Here is a 23,019-nt window from a genome sequence, read left to right as displayed (position 1 = left end):
TAGCAAAACAGGGCAGTTGTTTCGGGTGGCTGAGGAGCCGGATAAGAAGGGAAGCTTCTACTGCATCCTACACTCAGGCTGCACGATTTTTGAGGGTTGCACAGTTCACGCAGCGCATGGCAGCGTGGGAAAAGCTAAGGCAGACGGGCTTCCTTGGGAAGAGCCAAATATGGCCTGGCTAGGGGCGTGGCCACGCCCACTCCATGGGCGCTCACCGCGTCCCCTTGCACCCGCGCCTTGAGCTTGCGCAGGCGTACTGGCTGTCGCCTGGGTTGCCTCTGCTGACGTCAGGACGCATCGCGGAGTTCAGCCTCCAACCGGGGCTTTCGGAGTCCCACGCGGGGCCACATTGGGGGCGGAGCGTCGGCCAGCGGAGCTGTTCTGTCCGACCGCGCAGTTTGAATGAAAGCACCTCAAGATGGCGGCAGCCGGGGCCGAAGCGCAAAGAGGTGAGGATGAAGCGCGATCCCTAACCCATGTCGCTTCGCCCTCCGGTTCCTAGGCATACGCCCGAGGCCCGGCCAACATCCCCGCCATCTCGCTGGCTAACCAGATGTGACTTGGCGGGAGGTCGCCCCTTGCTCTGGTCACACCCCAACCCTCCGCCAGCTCCCCGTGGCTGTCCTCAGCCTTCACCTGGCCCCGGCCCGCTTCCTCCCTTGCCTCACAGTGGCCCTCCGTGTCGTGTTCCCCCTTGTGTCGTCCCTCCCTCCGTGTCGTCTCCCCCTCGTATCGCCCATCTGCGTCTTGTTTCCTTTCTCCAGTCGTCCCTCCATGTCCCCTTCTCCAGACCCTGGCCAGGATGCCTGCTGGCAGGGCTGAGGCTTTGGTTCCTTTGTGGCACTTTGAGCAGGGAGTGTGCAAGCTGCTTTCTACTGGACAAAAAGCCTGCTGCGGTGATGGTGAACTCGGGACCGTAGGCTTGGGGGTAGGTGGGAAGACTAGGAAAGGGATCTCCCTGCCCCCCCCTCCCATCACAGACACACTGGGAGGTCGTTCACTTTCTGGGTGGAGAAAGCACCAGAAAGTGATTATTTGTAAGAGCGACCTCTGGATTACCTTGTAACTTTTTCTTTTTCTTTTCCTTTTCTTTTTTTACATCCTCCCTCCCTCCCTCCCTCCCTCCCTCCCTCCTTTCCTTCCTTCTTTCCTTCCTTCCTTCCTTCCTTCCTTCCTTCCTTCCTTCCTTCCTTCCTTCCTTCCTTCCTTCCTTCCTTTCCTTTCCTTCCTTCCTTCCTTTCCTTCCTTCCTTTCTTTTATTTTCTATTCTTTTCTCCCTTTTTTTTTTTTTTTGCCCAGTAGGAACTTAGAGTTTTATTTTGGGGTGGCTGGAAAATTAACGTGTGTGTGTGTGTGTGTGTGTGTGTGTGTGTGTGTGTGTGTGTGTGTGTGTGTGTGTGTGTGTGTGTGTGTGTGTGTGTGTGTGTGTGTGTGTGTGTGTGTGTGCGCGCGCACGCGCGCGCGCATGTGTGGTGGTTAAGCACTTTTTGAAAGCCTGGAACTTTGCAATACATTCTGGAATTTCGAAGTGACTTTATTATTGTCCCTTAAAAATAGTACTTTTTTAAGGAATGCCAGAGTTAGTGATAACTTGTGCAAGGGGTTTTTATTGCTTTGATACATTGTTTCACAAATGGTCAGGTGACATCTTTTTCTCTGTTGTTACACGCTGTTGTTTTAAAAGCCACATGTTTGTGTTACCGACTCAGTTAACTGGGGCCCTTTTAAACTTTACCTGCATAGAAATTCTATATATGAGAGGAGAGCCTAGTAGCCTGGCCATCCAGGCTCTTGAGTGCCCAAGGCTTTATTTGAACCTCAGAATTGGTTATCATTATGATTCAGTTCATATGAAATTAAATTGGTATTAAAAAATTTAAGCTCCATTTATTGACCTGGTGATTGGCCTGGCAGGGCTAAACCTGTGGGTATATGGACTGCATGGTTTCCCCCCCCCCCCTTTTAGAGGTTAGATTGGTATATCCAGAAGTTTAAAGCACCATGATCTGAGAGCTAGGAGCCTATTGCAGCTAAGGGTTTAGAAGCCCTAGTCTGGGCACTCATGAAAGACTTGTAGCTGTTGGCTTTAACCAATAAGAGCACTTGGAAACTATTATAATCCTTTGCTTCCATCAGCAGACCCAGGAAACAGCTATAGCTGGTCTCTTCTTGTACAGGCCTCAGCAGTACCCTTTGCTTTAAGCTACAAATATTACAGCTCTTGGGCCCAGGGTGGCTAACAACTTGACCCTTCAACCTTGGCAGCTCTCTAGATCTCTTCAGTGATCAGGACCCTCAGTTTCTCTTCGTAAGCTTCTCACAGATCTTACTGTCTCTTGTCTCCTCTGCTCCCATTCATTTCTGCCTTGGGTTTCTGGAACCCTTCACCTGTCCTCTCACCACTACTGTAGCTGGCACTACTGCCAGGGTGCTGCCTTTGCCACTGCTACTGCTTTGCTTCTACTTCCCCTGTCCTCCTTGTTACCAGCACAGCTCCCTCTACTAAAGATAAATATAAAAAATAGAGAAGAAAAGATTACTGGAGAAAAACCTTTTATTGGGTCTGCTGTTGGAACACTAGCGGGCACATGATAGTGTCTTCCAGCTGGCTCACAGAAAATTGTGGCATCAGCCATGTAAATACAGTGTGTGCTTGCACCAGTCACAGCATAACTCCATGGGCTTGCACAGTCACAGTCCTGCTGGGCCATCAGGCTCTGGCCTAGGTAGAAATGGCCAGGGCTCACCTAGAGTTCCTTGCAGTTTGTGATGGCAAATAACTATAATAACAATAATGATAATAATAATTATCCTACACAAGCTAGTTGACATGGCTGGTAGTAACGGTGACACATAAACGGAGGAGCCAGAGAATACTTCATCATTAAGCAGTTAGAATTGCTGTGCAGATTTCTCAAGACAGTGGAGGATTCAGAGCTGCTGGGCTAGCATAAAGGTAGTTTGGCTGCTTGACTTCAGTCCTTCACTGGAGCCAAGAAAGGGTCTTAACAGCTGTCAGTCACAAGGGTCAAATTACCCTGGACCCCAACAGCTTAATGAAAGGAAAAATAAAAGGGGTGCTTATAATAATAAAGATTATCAGTAGGAGTACCTAACTTTTTGTTTGAGGTTTTTGTTTTTGCTGGTCCTGGGGCTTAAACATTGGGCTTGGGTGCTGTCCCTGAGTTTTGTTGCTCACAGCTGGTGTTCTACCACTTGAGCCACAGCTTGGTTCCTAGTCTTTTTCTTTTTTGTAGTTAATTGGATAAGAGTCTCATGGACTTTTCTGCCTGGCCTGGCTTCAAATCATGATCATCAGATTTTAGCCTTGTGAGTAGCTAGGATTAGAAGTGTGAGCCACCTGCATCCAGCTTTAACAATGTTTTTAAAATAGACAAGGTGAAAATATGAGTTTATAACTACAGAACGGTATTACAGTTAGATTTCAGATCTTATTGTCCATTTAAAGAAAAAGTTACTTTTAAATTATTATTTTCTTAAGATATATTTTAGAAGTACTTCTAAAAAATAAGTATGACCCAGAAATAGTTTTATTCAGATAGTAATTCTATGTAGAATGTAATGGGAAAGTAAAAAGATTACCTCTATTGACCTTTGCATCTATATGTAATCTTTAGAAAATTTATAGACATGAAAGCGTTGTCACATGGTTTAATAGAAGTTAACCAATATCAGGAAAACATAGTAGGTTAGAGATATATTAGAAGGTACATGAAAACATACCACAGTTCTTTAATGCTTAATTTTATCTTGAACACACATAATTGGTTTCTTATGGTACTGACTTTTATACCAAAATGACCAGTTGAAGGGTGGGGATATAAAGGTTTTAAGTCTCTCATTTTTGTTTTAACTGAGTAGCTATTTCATTAGTAAAGAACTCTATTTTCTTATTGTAGTGTGGTGTGTTCCTTGCCTAGTTTCACTTGATACTCTTCAGGAATTATGTAGACAAGAAAAGCTCACATGTAAATCGATGGGAGTCACCAAAAGGAATCTAAGCAAATATGAGGTGGAATACTTGTGTGACTACAAGGTAGAAAAGGTAAGGCAAATGTCTAGATCCTTAAAATAGACCTATTCACACTTCAGTATTACCTATTTCTGTGACATAAAAATAACCTTAAATAAGCAAACTCTTCTTAATGTTTCAAATTCTAGGTAGTGATTCATTTATATGTCCTGTAACCTATTTGCCAAGTAATATTGACAGGATTTTGCATAAAGCATGCTAGCATTGGAATATTTTAAAGTACTTATATCCCTCTACATCCAATTCTTTATTATCTCCACATATAGATTACCAGAGCAAACTGATCTCAGGTTGTCTTTTCCTGATCACTCATTTTGTTCCTGCATCATAGTTTCCCCATGATCACCTGAAATGAACCTAGAATTTCAACCAATGTTAGTCCTACTAAATGTTCTCAAGAAGCATCACCATTTTTATTTCAATCACCAGATTTTAGGAGATTCAGTGGTGTAACAGAATGTTTTTAATTTCAAAGTCATTTGGGGTTTTGTTTAATACCTTACAACTGATGTCAGCAAGCTCATTTAACTTCTCTGGGTTTTCCTTTAGTCCTCTTAAAAATGGAGCTCTTCCAACTAATGTACTGTTTATCAAAATGAATACCAGGAACTGGAAGCATGTTTTGGGGAGATGGCAAAAAGGGGCAGCAGCAAATGAATGGAGAGTGACAAATTCAGTCATTTAGCCAATATACATTATTTAAAATATGAACTATATAACTTGAGGGTAGGGATGGGAGGGGGAAAATAAGGGAGAATGATGGAAGGGTTGACATTGACTAAGAAGCATTGTACTCATAAGCTGACATACGGAATTGGAACCCCTTTGTACAACCACTTATTAATAGTAAATTTAGTTCTTCTAAGAAGCTTTTTAATTTATTTTGCATTTGATTATTTTTATTTATTTTTTTAGTCAGGCGTGGGTCTTGAACTTGGCCTGAGCATTTTACTGAGCTCTTCAGCTCCAGGCTAGCCCTCTACCACTTGGTTAATTGGAGATAAGAGTCTTATCAACATTCCTGTCCAGGCTGGTTTTGAACTGTGGTCCTCAGATCTCAGCTTCCTGAGTAGCTAGGATTACAGGAGTTAGCCACTGGCGTCGGGCTCTTTCTGTTTTCTTTTTGTACTTGTATAAAGGGTTTTTAATGAAACAAATCAGTTTATAAGCATAATACATCTTGATCAATGTCATCCCTTTCATTGTTCTCCCCATCTTTCCCAGTCTCATTCATCCCTTCAAATTATGTGGCTCCATTTTCACATATGCACATTGAATGCCTTGATTAAATAAGACGCTTTTTAATCTAAAACTTGTAATTATATTTTTCAGTAATTCATTTATAACAACCTCTGATGAAGAACTCTTATTGTAAGTAATCTCAGTTCTTTCAGGTCAAAGAATCAAGAATACTGTTTTAATTCTTCATTGTTCCTTCTGTTGAATCATCACCAAATCTAGTTCCCCTTTGAAATATCCATTTGTTGGTATCATTGTCTTTCCTGCTTAGTAAGACCTCATTTTCACCTGTGCCTTTAGCATCCCTCTATTTCTGAAATATCCCAGCCATCCTCCACATCCATTTACAAGCTCTGAAAAATTCATGTCACTGAGAACATCTGATAATCATATATATTGGTTCCATCAAGTGCTTCTGTTCTCATACCTATCAATTCTATTTGACAATTTTTTATCTATTGCTTTGTTTCCTCATTCATATCATGTATTTTCTGTATTTATTACTTTTTCTGGATTTCTTCTGCTACCCCTTATTTTCTCATATTCAGCTGAATACTTCCTCTTTTACCTCAGTGAACATATCTTTTAAGACTGAAGTCTTCATTTTACCACCAGTTATCTGTATTCACTCTTACTTTTTGGTGTTGTTGTTGGTCGTGGGGCTTGAACTCTGGGCTTGGGCACTGTCCCTGCTCTCTTCAGCTCAAAGTGAGCGCTCTACCACTTGAGCCATAGTGCCACTTCTGGTTTTCTAGTGGTTTATTGGAGATAAGGGTCTCATGGACTTTCCTGCCCTGGCTGGCTTTGAACAATGATCCTCAGATCTCAGCCTCCTGATTAGCTAGAATTATAGGCATAAGCCACAGGTGGTGCCCACCTTCACTCTCACTTTTAAAGATGTCATTTTTTGGAGAGAAAGTCTCACTATGTATCCCTCGTCTAACCTCTGACTTCTGTCCATCCTGTCTTAACCCCCAAAGTGCTGAGATTAACAGACACATGGCAACTTGGTGGCTTTTTAAATATAAAGTTCCATTTTCACTGATTTGTCTCAGTAAATATTTAAAAAGTACCTGGCCCTCAGAAGTCATTCTTTATATTTCTTCCCTACTAATGCAAATATTCCTATAGTCACTTCCCATTAATTTTTAGCAACATTATTGAGATGTAATTTTCATACCATCGTACCATTCACATACATAACATTTATGGTTCAAAGCTTAGTATACTGAAATTAGTGAATTTTAGCATTTTTCATTGTCCAGAATAAAACAAGACCCTTGCTATCACTTCCCAAATCGTTCTCTATTTTGCTGTCTCTGTCTTTCTACTTTTAGTTTGTTTTTCAGATAAAATGTAATGCTAACTTTGCAGTGCTTGCCTCGAACCACAATATACTGGCCTCAAACAATGATTCTTCTATATCTAAAGCGTCAAGGATCACCAGCATACAACACCACACTCAACTCCATTAACTTTTAAACATTTTTAATTTGTGCCCTTATCATTGACTTTCTAATGCCAAATTTGAAGGTCTCAAGTCTTAACATAGTAGTTTCCCACATTCACCAGTGTTGCTCTATTTTCCTCATTTGAACTCTTGTCTGTGGAGAGGCAGCCTAGATTAAAATTCTAGCTTCTTTCTGCAAGCCTCTCTGTCCTTCATCTTCTTTGTCTATAAAATCAAGTCATAGTGCCATCACACAAGGTGTAATTAACATTAAATGAATTAATTTAAAATAAATAGAACAAACAGACATTTGGTGATTATATCAGTGTTTACTATCATTATCTTTTATCTCCAGTCTACCTCTTAAGACACACCCCAGTCTTCTTTTTGCATTTATCATCCTTGAGGTAGGCCAGTCTGGCTGATACCCTCTTACTTGTACTTCACTGTTCACTGATGATGACAAGCTTGCATCACTGCACCCAGCCATCAGTTAAAATGGAATCTCATTTGCCTGGGCTGGTTTCAAACTGTGATCCTTCATCTCTGCCTACCAAGCAGCTAGGATTACATTTTTAGATACTCTTTACAAATCTCTTACTGTATTTTATCTATACTTCCTCTGAAATGTAGATAAATTTTCCAAGGTTTTGTCCTTGGCCTTCTTCTCAGTTTGTGGTTGCTGTCTGGGTGACCTCTTTTCCTAGTGGTTTCTGCTTATACCAGTTTGTCTCATCAAACCCAAATCTTTCTGTGCCTTCACCTCTTTCTAGGCTTCAATTCAAGTAAGTATCCTAGTTACCCAAGTTCTACACATTTAAAATAGTACCCATTTTCCTCCCTTATGTCTGCATTTCATCTACTATCGTAGTATTTCTAAGTATAACCTTAATTTCATACTTTATTCTTCTGTTGTATCCTATAAATCTAATAGGTGATCAGGTTGCATTATTTATATTTATATTTGTCTCTTCCCTATCATTCCCATTATTCTTTCACAGAAAGAATTAGTTACATAAAATTCTGTATTTACAAATCAAAGGTATAACTAAGATTCATTCTTACACAGAATTCTGTATAAGTTCCTTGCTGTTTAATTTCTCTCTTTGTTCTATTTCATCAGTGCATTTTGTTTCTTGCTTTGGAATAAGCAACTTTAGTTTGCTCAGTTAATATCCTGAATACCTCATTTATATATTTCTTCTATCTAGTATTAATACTGTCTTTTTCCTGTGTGGCCCCTTCCACTTAGATCATAAGTAATGTTGTCTCAATACCGTATTCCAAAATGCCATTACATCTTGTGAGACCCAACTGTGATTGCACTGAAGTCTTGCTGAAGATGTTTTAATACTTCCTGTTGTCTTCCTTATAATCTGAGATACATACTTGCAGATTTACTATCTACTATGAGTCAAGCACTGTTTTAACTATGGAAACAGCCTAAAAACAGACATATTTTATATCCTAATTTCTTAAACACTTCATGCACTTTTGTGCATTGGCAGTGGTTAATATATTGAATTATGTTTTCCTTCACTCATTTCTCCAGTGACCCAGTCACCATTAAACCACACCTTGGTAACTTCATACTATATTATACAAGTATCCTATTGGCTAATGTATTAGTTACATTTGTGTAGCTGTGTCTGAACACTAGACCTAAATTACTAAATGACAGATTTATTGGTACTCAGTTTCAGAGGGTTAAGGCCATAGTTGTTTGGGCAGTGGGAAGATGGGGCAGAGGTTTTCATCTCATAGCAGACAGGAAGTAGAAAGTGAGACAGGGCCTAAGATCAGGTATCCTTCAAAGGCATGCCCCAGTGAGTGATATCTTAGTTTCCACAATAGCCCCAAATAGCTCCATCAGCTGTAAGTGAAGCCTTCCATACCTGAGCGCAGAGGGGACATAAAAAATCCTAAGATTCTGCTATGACCAGCCTATAAAGCCTCCTGAATCCAACATTGTTCAAAAGCCCACTGGGACACCAGGCAACTAAGTTTGAGCCTCTGAAAAAACAAGAAGAAAGAAATTACATACTTTTGCTGGGTGCTAGTCATTCAAGAATGTTATTAATCCTAGCTACTCAGGGGGCTGAGATCTAAGGATTGTGGTTCAAAGCCAGGCCAAGGCAGAGTAGTCTGTAAGACCCTTATCTCCATTTAAACATTTAAAAAAGCCAGAAGTAGAACTGTTCCTCAGTAGTAGAGAGCTAGCCTAGCCTTGAGAAAAAATGCTCAGGGACAGCACCCCAGCCTTGAGTTCAAGCCCCAGGAATGGCAACATAAAAAAAAAATTGCACCCAATTACAGTGTCATAAAGATTCCTATTCCCAAAAGGAGGAATGAGGCATAAAAGGGCTGGCTGGGGCCAAAGCACAACCAAGGGTTTCCTGTTTTTCTCCATAGGCTCATTTAACAAACATTGAAGTTTCTTCTGGGTGTTAGGTATTGTATGAGTCTGAGAATATAAAGAGTGATAAGAAAGAGCTCCTCATTTTAAAAGAACATAAGCCTAGTGAGAAAGATTGATAAGTAATCTGTTGCAGTAAATACAGTGGCAAACATAATTACAAGGTCTGTAGGAAGTACACACAGGATAAGTCACGGTTTCTCAGATGATGTGAGTTCCAGTATAGCCTGAAAGAAGAAACACTGTAATTTAGTATAGCCTCTGTATAAAGAGTATAGAGAATAGGAGGGAGGGAGAGAGAGAAAGAGAGAGAGAGAGAGAGAGAGAGAGAGAGAGAGAGAGAGAGAGAGAGAGAGAGAGAGAGAGAGAGAGAGAGAGAGAGAGAGAAGAAGAAGAAGAAGAAGAAGAAGAAGTAGAGGAGGAGGGATGAGGGATGAGGGGGGGACGGGTCTTTCAGCCATCTTGAGATGATGTGAAACCATTTGAAAGGCTGTAAAATAATTGTAATTTGGAGACTTCTCTGCAATAAGGAAAGTAGATTAGCAGAAAGGAAATGACACATATGACTACGTGTTCTAAAAGGCTGTGGTGACCTAGGGAAGAAATGATGGTCCTTGAACTGAAATAGGAATGATGGTAGCAAATAGAAATAGCTGATTTTGTGAATGTGTGTATGTGTGTGTGCGCACACATATGCACAGTCCTGGAGCTTGAGCTCAGGGCCTGGGTGCTGTCCTTGAGGTTTTACTCAAAGACAGTACTCTACCACTTGAGCCACAGTTCCACTTCTGGCATTTTTTTGTAGTTAATTGGACATAAAGAACCTCATGGGATTTCCTTCCCAGGCTGGCTTTGAGCCATGATTCTCAGATCTCAGCCTCCTTGGTAGTTAGGATTACAGGCATGAGCCGCTGGCATTTGGCTTGACTTTATTTGTTCAAAGGTAATATTTGTGAACCTCTGATTTATAGTTGGGGGTAGTAGGGATCTGCAATTAAGTAGCTACATCTAAAAAAGTGTGAATTTCTAATTTGGGTAGAATTAATGTAAATAATACTACCATTCAATATCCAAGAATATTAGAGAAGGAATTAGGTTGGATTTGAGGGAGATAACTTGAATATACTTCAAGTAAAGGTGTTGGAAACATGGCTCCAAATCAAGAGTGAGATATAATTGGCCAAATAGACCTTGAAGTAATTGTCAAAAGATAATGATTGAACTCTTGGGAGTGGATACTTTTATTACTTTGACATTTATTGTCCATTTGCCATATCTTGCCCTAGGAACTAGGAATCTCAGCATTAAAGGACATAGGTATGGTACCTGATAATGGAGTTTATAAGGTTACAAATTCGGAGAGAATTAAGTGCTCATACAAAGTACTCAATTATAGCTAAGGTGAGTGCTATATAACAGATCTACCTTATCTCAGAGTGATGGGGTTTCATTAGGGATACTTAGTCCTGAAGAATGAAAAGATAAATGGGTTCGAAATAGCTCAGGATATTGGGTGTAACCTAAGAATAAGGACACCAACTTGAACTGGGCAAAGCTGTTTACTTCTGCAGAATTATAAGCCACTAGCCAAAAATCTGGCCAGCAAACACAGAGCAGGTAGGTTGCTCCCTTATTATCTCTAACCAACAGGTCCTGTGCCTCTGCTTGGATTGGCTGAGCTCAGGTTCACAATCTGCAAAAGGATATGGCTTATTAACAGGGTGTAACTAAAGCTCAAGGAGCTTCTAACAGAATGTCTTAAATACAAACTACATGGGCCAAAGCAGGAACTTTTCCGAAAAACAATTATCACAAGATTAACAGAGAGGAAGCAAACTATTTTGATTGAAAAGAGATTTTCTCACACTTCAAATCTTGATCCTCAGATCTCAGCCTCCTGAGTAGCTAGGATTATAGGCACGAACCACCGGTGCCCAGCAACTTATGTAAATAAATCATAGTTGTAAGCTTTTGCTTATTTCTCATTCTGCCTGCCGTATTCCTTAAATTCAGTCTTTCACAGAGTAGTTTGTTCCACATCTTCTCTTTTCTCTGGTTATCTGTCCTATATTGACTTTACTCTTTCTGTTTTAGTGGGATTGACTGTCTTAACTATTTTGGCATTTAAATATGTCTCAAATTGCTATTTCAAACATTATTGCCTGTTCTCCCAATGAGATTTTACTGTGGTAATGCCTTAAACTTCATCATGCTTCATACTGACCAAACTTTCAAGTATTAAGTAGAGATACTAGAATGCATAAATTAACTTACACCAAATAAATAGTAAAAAAAAAAAAAAAAAAAAAAAGCAATAGAAAAAAGAAATGCATGGGGCTAGGAAGGTGGCTCAGTGGTAGAGTGCTTGCCTTGCATGCATGAGACCCTGGGTTCGATTCCTCAGCACCACATAAGCAGAAAAAGTCGGATGTGGCGCGGTGGCTCAAGTGGTAGAGTGCTAGCCTTGAGCTGAAGAGCTGAGGGATAGTGCCCAGGCCCAGAGTTTAGGCCTCATGACTGGCAAAAAAAAAAAAAAAGAGAGAAGAAATGCATGTGGGCTGGGAATGTGGCTCAGTGGTAGAGTGCTTGCCTCGCATGCATGAGACACTGGGTTCGATTCCTCAGCACCACATAATCAGAAAAAACCAGAAGTAGCACTGTGGCTCAAGTGGTAGAATGCTAGCCTTGAGCTGAATTGCTGAGGGGCAGCACCCAAGCCTAGAGTTCAGACCCCACAACCAACAAAATAAAAAAAGAAGAAATGCATGTGCTGTATTCCAAATTACACAAAGATAATTTATGGATAAGTTCACCACTCCATTCCATTTCTGTAGTTAATCAAGAGTAGCTTACAGATCAGAATAAGATACTAATAGATAAGCCTAAGGGTTTGGGAGTTTTATTTGGAATTTCAGGTTATTGAATTAAATTTTTTTTAACAAATTCAGTGATTTTTCTGGGTCAAACTATCTTGTTTTTCAAAATGGAAATACCATTTTTTAGTTTTAAAGATAAAACTATCTACAAGCCAAAATAAAATGTTATTGGTATTTCTGTATTATTTTCCAAAACATTCATGTTTTATGTATAATTATTATAAGTTAACTAATATGATTCATAATAAATCTTAGTCATTTAAAATGCAAGTGACTTAAGTAATCACTACTATATACTATTTGGGAAGTAAACTTGAGTGGAAGATATTTTAGTTTTTCTAGATGATAATTGAATGATATGACTTAAAGCCAGTATTTGTTTCTTTCATGGATTTTCTGGCAACATTTATTTGGCATAGCTCAGGGTTATGGTAGGAAAAAACGAGCAGTAAAACCAGGACCAAGTTGCATTGCTTTCATGCATCAGAAAAAATTTAAATTTAGAATTAAGGAAAACAGAAATTTTAAGAGCTATCTATTGTAGTGTAAAAGTACCAAATTGTGAAAGAAAACTTTTAAGTTTTAAGCTCAGGTTCACAAATACTTCAGTGTGCACTAGACATTGCTGTGTATTTACTTGGAAATACGGGTTTTGTATATATCTTTACATCACACTTTAACACATTTGAACAGATGAGCTTTCATCTGTTCATGTATTGCATTCATCTGTTTCATATATTGCAATCAGTTTTTCAAAATGAAGCAGAGTTCTTTTCATAGGAATAACTGCTTGTTAAGTAGAATATGAGAAAATACTAAGATACAGATAGTGGGAATAAAAATAAGCTCACTCTTGGATATATCATGGTGTCCTTCAATCCAACTTATGCCTCAGCAATATAACAAAAAAAAACCCACAGGTCATTTGTCATTAATAAATTATGGATAGAGACTGGGGTTTTTAGCTCAGTGGTAGAGTGTTTGCTCAGCATGAACAAGGCCCTGGTTTTGATCCCTAGCACCACACTTGCACGTGTGTGTGTGTGTGTGTGTGTGTGTGTGTGTGTGTGTGTGTGTGTGTGTGTGTATGTGTGTATGTGTGTGTGTAGAGAGAGAGTTTCATATGTGAAATTTTTATATGTATATATATATATATATATATATACATACATATAATTTCAACATGCATTTTAAAAGTCAGGTATTTTGCTTTTTTGTACTAAGTCTTTGAAATTCAGTGTGTATTATACTTAAAGCACATTTCAATTCAGACTAACCCCACTACAGGTTCTCAATAGCTACCTTGTCTTAAGAATGATTTAGACAACAAATTTTGAGAATATTTAGAGGATATTTGACCATGACATTGGGAAATATAAGTTCTCTAATGTCCAGTGAACAATATTAAGTTATAAACCATAGAGAACAGCCTGCATCTGTATGGGCCAAGTAAGCCACTAACCTAGGATTTAGATAGCTTTGAGTCCATTTATTTCCACAATCATAATAAATACTTTTTTGTTTAACCTAATTCACTGTTTAGGAAAGTTTTCATGAATTTCAGAGCTTTTATTTTCTCCAGGTAAGATACTTGTCAAACCGTGCTGTATCTAAATTCTATTTTACATAAGGGAAAATAGTTTTATTTGTATGATTTGTGCTTTATCAGGAATTTGTAAACATTTATATACTCTGAACTATTACTAAGAAAAATGGTGATAGCTGATTCTTTAAAGTATTTTAAATAATTGATGTTATCATAATTTGATTTGTATTTTCTTTTATATTTTAAGGATATGGAATACTACCTTGTAAAATGGAAAGGATGGCCAGATTCTACAAATACCTGGGAACCTTTGCAAAATCTCAAGTGTCCATTACTGCTTCAGCAATTTTATAATGACAAACATAATTATTCATCTCAGGTAAAGAAAGGCAAAGTAATAATGCCAAAAGACAACAACAAAACTTTAAAACCTGCTGTTGCTGAATATATTGTGAAGAAAGCTAAACAAAGGCTAGCTCTGCAAAGATGGCAAGAAGAACTCAACAGAAGAAAGACTCATAAAGGAATGATATTAGTTGAAAATACTGTTGACTTGCAGGGCCCACCTTTAGATTTCTTCTACATAAATGAATACAAGCCAGCCCCTGGAATCAGCTTAGTCAATGAAGTTACCTTTGGTTGTTCATGCACAGATTGCTTCCTTGAGAAATGCTGTCCTGCTGAAGCTGGAGTTCTTTTTGCTTACAATAAGAAGCAACAAATTAGAATCCCGCCTGGTACCCCCATCTATGAATGCAACTCAAGGTGCCAGTGTGGACCTGATTGTCCCAATAGGATTGTACAGAAAGGCACACAGTATTCACTTTGCATCTTTCGAACTAGCAATGGCCGTGGCTGGGGTGTGAAAACCCTTGTGAAGATTAAAAAGATGAGTTTTGTCATGGAGTATGTTGGAGAGGTATGTTCAGTTTATCACATAACAAATAATACTCACATAAAGTTTATACTTTTGAAAATTAACCTTTGTACTACATGCAAAACATAAATACTTCATAATCTTTATGTTACCATTTGCAGATATATAGGAATTCATTTTCAGGTTTCGGAGAAAGGTCAATAGCATGATTAAAAATACTTGTATATGTGCAAAAAATAGAATGAATTGTTATAAAATCATCCTCCAAAAACATCCATAACTGTTGAAGAAAGCATGCATATGTTGTGAAATATAACATCTCTCACACAAAAGTCATAAGAAAATTAATCCTAAACATACTGACTGAAATTAGAAGTTATAATTTACTTCATTCATTTGGCCAAATGATGGTTAAGTTTAGTTAACTATTTTGTGTCAACATGTTATCTAGTAGACCAATTGGTTTATGAGTATTATAGAATATACATTTGTTGTAGCCATAAGGAAAATCTCTTTATAACTCAAACACTTTACAGACCATTCTGTAAATTATTGAATACCAGCAAATTCAGTTTTACATATGTGTAAGTATAAACTAGTTTTTCTCATGTGCCACCATATTCTTGTAATAAATAAGCACCCTATTTTTCTAATCCTCTCAACTCAAAAGAAACTGGCACAGAGAATTTAGGTAATCTATCCAAGGCCAAATGAGTAATGAGCCTCAGTAGAAAACAATAGGCAGGACTCAGAATTCCAGAATGATTCTTTTCACTGAACCACAGTGTCTTGAACTAAATGATATTTTAAGCTATGACAACAGATACAAGTGTCACCATATATCTGTGATTATAATATCTGACTGGTTAGTGAGATTATTTGGAATTGAGTCATGTATAATTACCTGTGTTAATCTAGAATTTTGAAATGAAGTCCCTGTTTTGAATCTTGTATTTTTGTATACTCAGAAATTACTAGATCTAGGGGCTGGGAAGGTGGCTCAGTGGTAGAGCACTTGCCTTGCATGCATGAGGCCCTGGGTTCGATTCCTCAGCACCACATAAGCAGAAGAAAAAAAAAAAGAAAGAAATTACTAGATCTTTATATAATCGCATTATTTTTTCTTTTTTAAAATTTTGTCTGAGGCCAAACACTGGTGGCTCATGCCTATAATCCTAGCTACTCAGGAGACTGAGATCTGAGGATTGTTGTTCAAAGCCAGCCCAGGTAGAAAAGTCTTATGAGCTTCTTATCTCCATGTAGCTACCAGAAAACCAAGTGGGGCTGTCGCTCGAAGTGCTAGACCACTAGCCTAGAGTGCAAAACCTCAGGGACAGTGCCCAGGCCCTGAATTCAAGCTCAAGCCCCACAACCGGAAAAAATAAATTGGCAGCAACCAGATTTGGTTGATAAAACAAATCACTTTGGAAATTTTTGGTTTCTTGAGCTGTTTTCATGATAAAGCTGTTTTTAAGAGCAGAATTATAGATGATGTTTTCTCCCCTGTGGCACTGGAATTGTAGCATGGCCTCACACATGGTGGCCAACTACTCTACCACTGAGTTGTATTCCTAGCTCCTGAATGGTTTTGAACTATTGGTATTTCCTGAATACCTGTTCTATGAAGTTAACTGCAAGTTTATCCTAGCTTCTTTCCTGTTTTGTAATATAGTTCCATTTGTAACTGCATAGAGATTTGTTATAGGAAAACAATAACTTCAGAACATATTTGCAACATATACTAATAAATGTAGTACTCTTCAGTTACAGGCTGCAGAGAGCTATCGTTTTAAAGGGTTTTGAATGCCTTAATGATAATATAAGTAGTGCAATGTTTCCACCTATTAATTTTCCAAGGTTTTATTTAACAAATTATTTGGCATCACTTTCACTACTTCGAATATAGCTCAGTTTTTGGTGAATATTTGTTTTGATAACACTTGATTTTTGTAAATATATTAAATATAATAATATATTAATTGATTTATAGAATGAATATTTCTTTAGTTCATCAACGGCAATATAATATGCTATGGTTTGGGTAGTATAATGTTACCTGAGTCCCATCTGCTCAGGGGGCTGAGGTAGGAAGATCACTTGAGCTCAGGAGTTTGAGAATAGCCTGAAAAATATAGCGAGACACTGTTTCAAAGAAAAAAGAAAAAACTATAGTAGTTTTTTTTTTCTTTAGGTAATTACAAGTGAAGAAGCTGAAAGGCGTGGACAGCTATATGACAACAAAGGAATCACATATCTCTTTGATCTGGACTATGAATCTGATGAATTCACAGTGGATGCAGCTCGATATGGAAATGTTTCCCATTTTGTGAATCACAGTGTAAGGAATATTTGACTTATAGACAAGACCAATTCAATTTGATCCTGTTTTTAATGATTTTTCCATAAAGGATAATTACCTTGAAACTATAGACTCTTCTAAGGTATTTTAATATTAAGGGCCTCTTTTCCTATGACATGGTTTATTGCTGTTCTAGGAAGGTAAACATTGAGGTGCTTAGAATACCATGTTTTGATCAGGTGTGGTTGTTCACATCTGCAGTCCTAGCTATTTGGGAGGTAGAGATTGGTAAGATCACAGTTTGAAGCCAGCCCAGGCAAAAATTTGCAAGATACCTCAATAAATTCTGTGAGTTATGACATCTGCCATCCCAGCTATGTAGCAAGCATAAATGTGAAACTGACCTTGGCATAAACAAGAGACCCTATTTGAAAAATAGTGAAAGCAAAAGGGCTGGTGGTGTGGCCTTATTGTTAAGAGTCCCTGCTAACAAACACAAGGACCTGAGTTCAAACCTCATCCTTGCCCCCCCCTTCAAATGACCCTTATTTTACTTAAGATAGCCTCACATCAAGAGTAGTGATGCGAACAATTTGGACATGCAAAAGAGAAGGTGGAAAGTGCTTTCCTAAAATAAAGGAAGTACAACTCGATTTTGAGGGTCACATCACAGTTGCTTAATTTTATTATAGTGTTACTGTCACACTGTTATTATTGTTAATATCTTACTGTGCCTAATATGTAAGTTTAGTTTATGATAAGTAGAGCACATAATAATGTTTGCATTATCTGCAGTTTCAGGCATCCACTGAGGGTCATGGAATAGATACTTCATGAGTGATGAGGGAAGACTTGTGCAGCTGAAGATAAACATAGTTTCTTAGAATGTGAGCATGTTATTGTATAATTGAGGGTTTGTGGAATATAGAAGCATTTAGAATCATTTGTTCAAATTATAAATTAGCATTCTTTAATTTATTTTTATTTTTTATTTTTTTGTTGGTCGTGGGGCTTGAACTCTGGGCCTGGGCGCTGTCCCTCAGCTCTTCAGCTCAAGGCTAGCGCTCTACCACTTGAGCCACAGCGCCACTTCCGGTTTTCTGGTGGTTTATTGGAGATAGGAGTCTCACAGTCTCTCCTGCCGGGGCTGGCTTTGAACCGCGATCCTCAGATCTCAGCCTCCTGAGTAGCTAGGATTACAGGCGTGAGCCAGCAGTGCCTGGCCATTCTTTAAATTTTTAATTCACACTTGAAAGAACTTGAGAGTTGTAGTTCTAACAGAATCTTTTATTCTAAAAACTATTTCCAGAAGTAAGGGAAGTGGCCAATGTGATTGATATTAACTCCATTTTATAGATAATATGCTATAGATAATAAATAAAATTTATCTCAGAATAAGTTGGATAGTTGATCTTATAAAGATGTCATGTTAAAACTTCTGGTTGATTGCATACCAAGAAACTGGTATATAATTTAGCAGTAATATGTGAGAAACCTATTTTTATTTTTCTGATTTAAACTTTGGCTTTTGCTGTTTGTGCAACTGGTGTTTGAACTCAGGGCTTCATGCTTGCTAAACAGGCGCTTTGCTACCGAGCTACACTTCCAGCCATTTTTTGTACTGGTTATTTTGAGGTAGATTCTCACTTTTATCCCAGGTCTATGTGTGACCCATGATCCACTTAATTTATACTTTCTGTAATAGTTGATGACAGGCATATACCACCATACCCAGCTTCTTCTGTTGAGATGTAGGCTCAAACATTTTTTCTTGTGCTGGCCTGAAATCTTCCTGATCTCAGCCTCTTATATCACTGATGATATACATTACCACCATGCTCAGCTATTGGTTGAGAAGGGAATCTCATGAACTCATTGAGAAGGCTAGCCCAGAACTATAATCATTTCTGTCTTAGGCTTCTGAATAGCACAGGAGTATAAACATGAGCCACTCTATTACACTGGCTAAGAATTTTGTTCTTAATAAATTTGAAGTGAAATTATCCAAGATTCCCTGCAGGCATCAAAATATTTGAATGCTCCAGTACCTTAAATAATACTATAATATTTGTATAAAACCTGTACATTTTCATTTATTCTTTAAATCGTGTCTAGATTACTAATAATATAAATACTATGTAGCTTGTTGTTACACAGTATTATTAAGTGAATACTGGCAAGAGAAATCAGTTTGTACATGTTCAGTATAAGTACAATTTTCCTATAAATATTTTAATTCACTGTTGATTGAATCTGAAGTTAGTCAACTATGGATATAGGACACACAGATAGTCACTCTGTGACATTAAATTTGAATTGAAATAGTTACAGATAAAAAACAATAATTTTAATTGGGACTTGTACTAAATTTTTCTAGAAAAAACAGATAATGGATGAAAAAGATAGGCAGACTATTTAATTGTTAAAGCTGCATAGTTGTATTTGCAGATTTATTGCATTATTTTCTCTCAAGTATATCTGAAGTTTTTTATGTGTTAACAGTAGTTTTGAAACAACTTAGTTCCTATAGAACTTTAAAAATAAATACTCTGAGCTGGGTGCCACTGGTTCATGCCTATAACCCTATCAATGCAGGAGGCTGAGATCTTAGGATTGTGCTTCAAAGCCAGTTCAGGGAGAAAAGTTTGTGATTTATCTCCAATTAAGCACCAAAAAAGCTCGTGGTAGAGAACTAGCCTTGTTAAAGAAAGTTCAGGGACAGCACCCCGCCCAGAGTTCATGCTCCATAACTGGTACAAAAAAGAAAAAAAATACCCTGAGAAGTTAAAAATTTTTATATGGTATATAAAAGAGCTCCTTGACCTAACTCTTACTTAAACAGCTCTCCTGTTTGTTTTTTTAGTGTGACCCAAATCTTCAGGTGTTCAATGTTTTCATTGACAACCTTGATACTCGTCTTCCTCGAATTGCATTATTTTCCACAAGAACCATAAATGCTGGAGAAGAGCTGACATTTGATTATCAAATGAAAGGTATGGTCTTCAAGTATAGTTTCATTAGGGGTAGTTTCAGTATGAGGAAGTATATCTAAGACCTTAGATTATCAGAACAAACTGTAAATGAAAGAAATTGCCAGGCACCAGTGACTCATACCCATAATCCTAGTTACTTAGGAGGCTGATATCGGAGATCCCAGTTCAAAGTTAGTTGGGGCTGAAAAATCCAAGAGACTCCAGTTAACCAATAAAATTCTGGACTGAAGGTATGGTTCAAGTGGTAGAGTGCTAGTAGTGGACAATCCAAATAAGATGGCTTAGTCAAGTGTGAGGCCTGTTACTGGCACCAAAAAAAGAAAAAGAAAAAATGAAATCAATCGAGGCTATAAGACTTAGTCACCTTACTTAAGGTCTAAATTTCATCTGGTGACTAGAGCTAGAGTCCAAGTCTGCTTGACTTGGGCTGGGGAATGAATGATCTCTCTTACATACCACATTTCCTACTGATTTGTTTTCAAAACTTCCATTTTAGAAGTCCATTAGAGCATATTTCTCAATACTACTTGTATTAATACACCCACATTTGTGAAGGTTTACTAAGAGATACATATTTACAAAACTGAAAGTATGATTTTAAATCACATGTGAACTTCTTCCTTCTTGAATCTGACTTTTGAGAGAACATTTGATTCTATTTGCTTTATTGTGACAATGTGAGTATTTCCTTTCCTCTGTTTTTCTAAGAGCAATGGCCTTCACATATTATTACTGTGGAACTTCATTTCATGTGCTGTCAGGAAGAAAGGACTTTCCATTGGATTTTCTCAGTAAGTTTCACATGTCAGGTAGCCACTTGGACAAGGTTAGGCAAATACCAGTTTTATCTCTTACTAGTCCATACCATCCTTAGAAGACAATTCATGTCTGTCTTAGAATATCCACATTTATAAATACAAAGGGTATTAAGTTACTCTAATGGTGTTGAGTAAATAAGCATCTTTACTTGCTACCTTAAAAGAACATATTAAATGTATTCTAAATAGTCTTAACTCTCTCTCTCTCTCTCTCTCTCTCTCTCTCTCTCTCTCTCTCTCTCTCTCTCTCTCTCTCTCTCTCTCTCTCTCTCTCTCTCTCTCTCTCTCTTTCTTTTATTTTTGTCTTTTTCCTGTATATTCAGGTTCTGGAGATATATCTTCAGACTCTCTTGACCACAGCCCTGCCAAAAAGAGGGTCAGAACTGTATGTAAATGCGGGGCAGTGACCTGCAGGGGTTACCTCAACTGAGATTTCAGAAAGTAGATCTGATGATAACTATTTTTTTCCTAATGTTAATATTTAAAGCATTTGCTATTGTTTGATATTATCAAGATTATACCTGTTAACTTATAGTCCATGTTACATTTGTCAAACTCATTATTGTTGATTCTGAAGAGGACTCAGTATCACATAGCCTAATTTCTAATTTGAAGTGTACATATTTGGTAATGAGAAATGAAACGTAGAAGACAAACTGTTTATAGATGAACATGAATGCTTGGTCTGTGTGTCCAGGGAAGTGTCCCCTTCTGTGTTTGGAAATGTTAAACTTACAAGGTTACCCCAACATTCACTCTCATTTCAGAGAAACAGTTGATCCCATTTGTGCACATAAACACATTCTATTTTTATTACTATGTTGTTATTCCTGTTTAATACTCATAATCTTATATTAGAACCAATAGGAGATGCTAAATTTTTTACACTAATTTATACTTTTTCCTTAAAACATTGGCATCTCAATTATAGACACAAGGTATGTAAAATTTTAATTTAAGTTTTACTTCATATTTTGACACAATCTACAACATCTAAACCTAGAATTCTCAAAAGGTTTCTTAATTCTATAAAAGTAAATAAAATACCTGAAAATATAAAACCTCTCTGAAAATTCAGAATGGCTGGAAACTAATCTTCCTAAGGACATGCCTGTGCGACCAGGAGGATTTTTCTTGGCATTATAGGCAAGAGAAATGGAATTCTCTGAAGTCCCATTTACAAAGATATCTATGTTGAGTACCTCTGGTCTAAATAGTGCAGCAAGACATTTACAGAGCCACTGTAGCTAGAGATGATGTAATATTCACTGATGTTACCTTCTGTGTCAGGCAGTTTCATTTCCCTTTACATCCATATTTTTATATTTCCTGTGGATTCTTCTTAAAAAATATTCTGTATTTGAATGAGAGTTTTTTGACCTAATAAAGCTAAACTTGGCCAAAATATGCCTGAATGGAGATCTTTTTATTAGTTGATCTGTAAAAATTGAAATCAGATTTTCCTTGCTATATTGTTAAGACCTCAATAGAGGAGAACAATCTGCATCTCTCATTTTGGAATTTTTAATCATGTTGTTAACCAGAAAGTAATTGTAGCAAATAAATGAAGCTTTCAGTGTTGCTAAATAAGTTATATCTAAACCTGTTTCTGGAGGCTTTAGCGACCTGAAACTGAATGGAGCACTTCTTCATTCTTAACCTTGTTGTTGGGAGAAGCTGTATTTTATTGTTATATTGCAATCATGTGATTTTGCTCATTTGCATGTTTGAGACTTTCTCCTATATTTTACTAATCAAAATTTATGAAATGTAGCAAAATATTTTAATGACATTTTTTCTGTTTTCCTTTTGAGAAAATATTCATGTAGTGCTGCTGGTGAGGAAGCTTCCTGTGCCATGCTCACATTGAGTTACAAATTCTCCCAGGTTAAAGATTTTATGATCTTTTTCTTAAAACCAGCTTACATTAGTTATACAGAAAAAGATTTCATCTACTGAAAAGATGAATCCAAGGTTTTTAAAATTTATTTAAATTTTATTTTCCTTTTAAACACTCAAGCATTGGAATATTAAATCTACTTTTAAATAGCACAACATAGATTCTTCTGAAATTTGTAAGCAGTTAGGTTAGCAGATATTTAATTATTATATGCTAAATACTCCATGGAAATGCTAAGAATTCAGAGGTAATATTCATTGAGTAAGGTTTGCACTCTTTACATATATTCATGTACTTCTCCAAGATTTTTGTTATTATTTCTACATTACACAAAAGGTAACAGGCTTTGGATGGTTGTGTAAGGTTTCTTTTTGATTTTTGTTTCTTGGGTTTTTTTTGTCAGTATTAGGGTTTGAACTTAGCCCGCTGTCCCTGAGCTCTTTTGCTCAAATCTAGTGTACTACCACTTAAGCTACAGCACCACTTCTGGTTTTCTGGTGGTTAATTGAAGATAAAAGTTGCAGACTTTCCTGCCCCCGTTGGCTTTGAAC

At 37.5% G+C, this 23,019-nt stretch overlaps 1 protein-coding gene across 3 annotated transcripts; it reads left to right on the top strand.

Moving 5' to 3' along the window:
* The first annotated feature begins 376 nt into the window (after positions 1-376).
* LOC138839568 (histone-lysine N-methyltransferase SUV39H2) lies at positions 377-21,954 on the top strand. 3 transcript variants are annotated; one of them, XM_070039133.1, is made up of 6 exons: positions 377-449; positions 3,921-4,066; positions 13,829-14,500; positions 16,650-16,796; positions 19,621-19,750; positions 20,892-21,954. In XM_070039133.1, exons 1-6 carry the CDS (start codon positions 419-421, stop codon positions 20,996-20,998), a joined length of 1,233 nt encoding a protein of 410 aa, XP_069895234.1. In that variant the 5' UTR covers positions 377-418; the 3' UTR covers positions 20,999-21,954. The 3 variants fall into 3 exon arrangements, with proteins under 3 accessions (XP_069895234.1, XP_069895236.1, XP_069895235.1); XM_070039134.1 differs by lacking the exon at positions 377-449 and adding an exon at positions 5,387-5,425 and having other exon boundaries at positions 3,993-4,066; XM_070039135.1 differs by lacking the exon at positions 3,921-4,066 and having other exon boundaries at positions 398-449.
* Positions 21,955-23,019: the final 1,065 nt, after the last annotated feature.

Source organism: Dipodomys merriami, unplaced genomic scaffold, assembly GCF_024711535.1.
Source record: "Dipodomys merriami isolate MVZ:Mamm:240054 unplaced genomic scaffold, mDipMer1.0.p SCAF_3, whole genome shotgun sequence".
Classification (NCBI taxonomy): Eukaryota; Metazoa; Chordata; class Mammalia; order Rodentia; family Heteromyidae; genus Dipodomys; species Dipodomys merriami.
The sequence above is the reverse complement of the archived record's forward strand: the minus strand, read 5'-3'. Positions and strand labels throughout refer to the sequence as shown.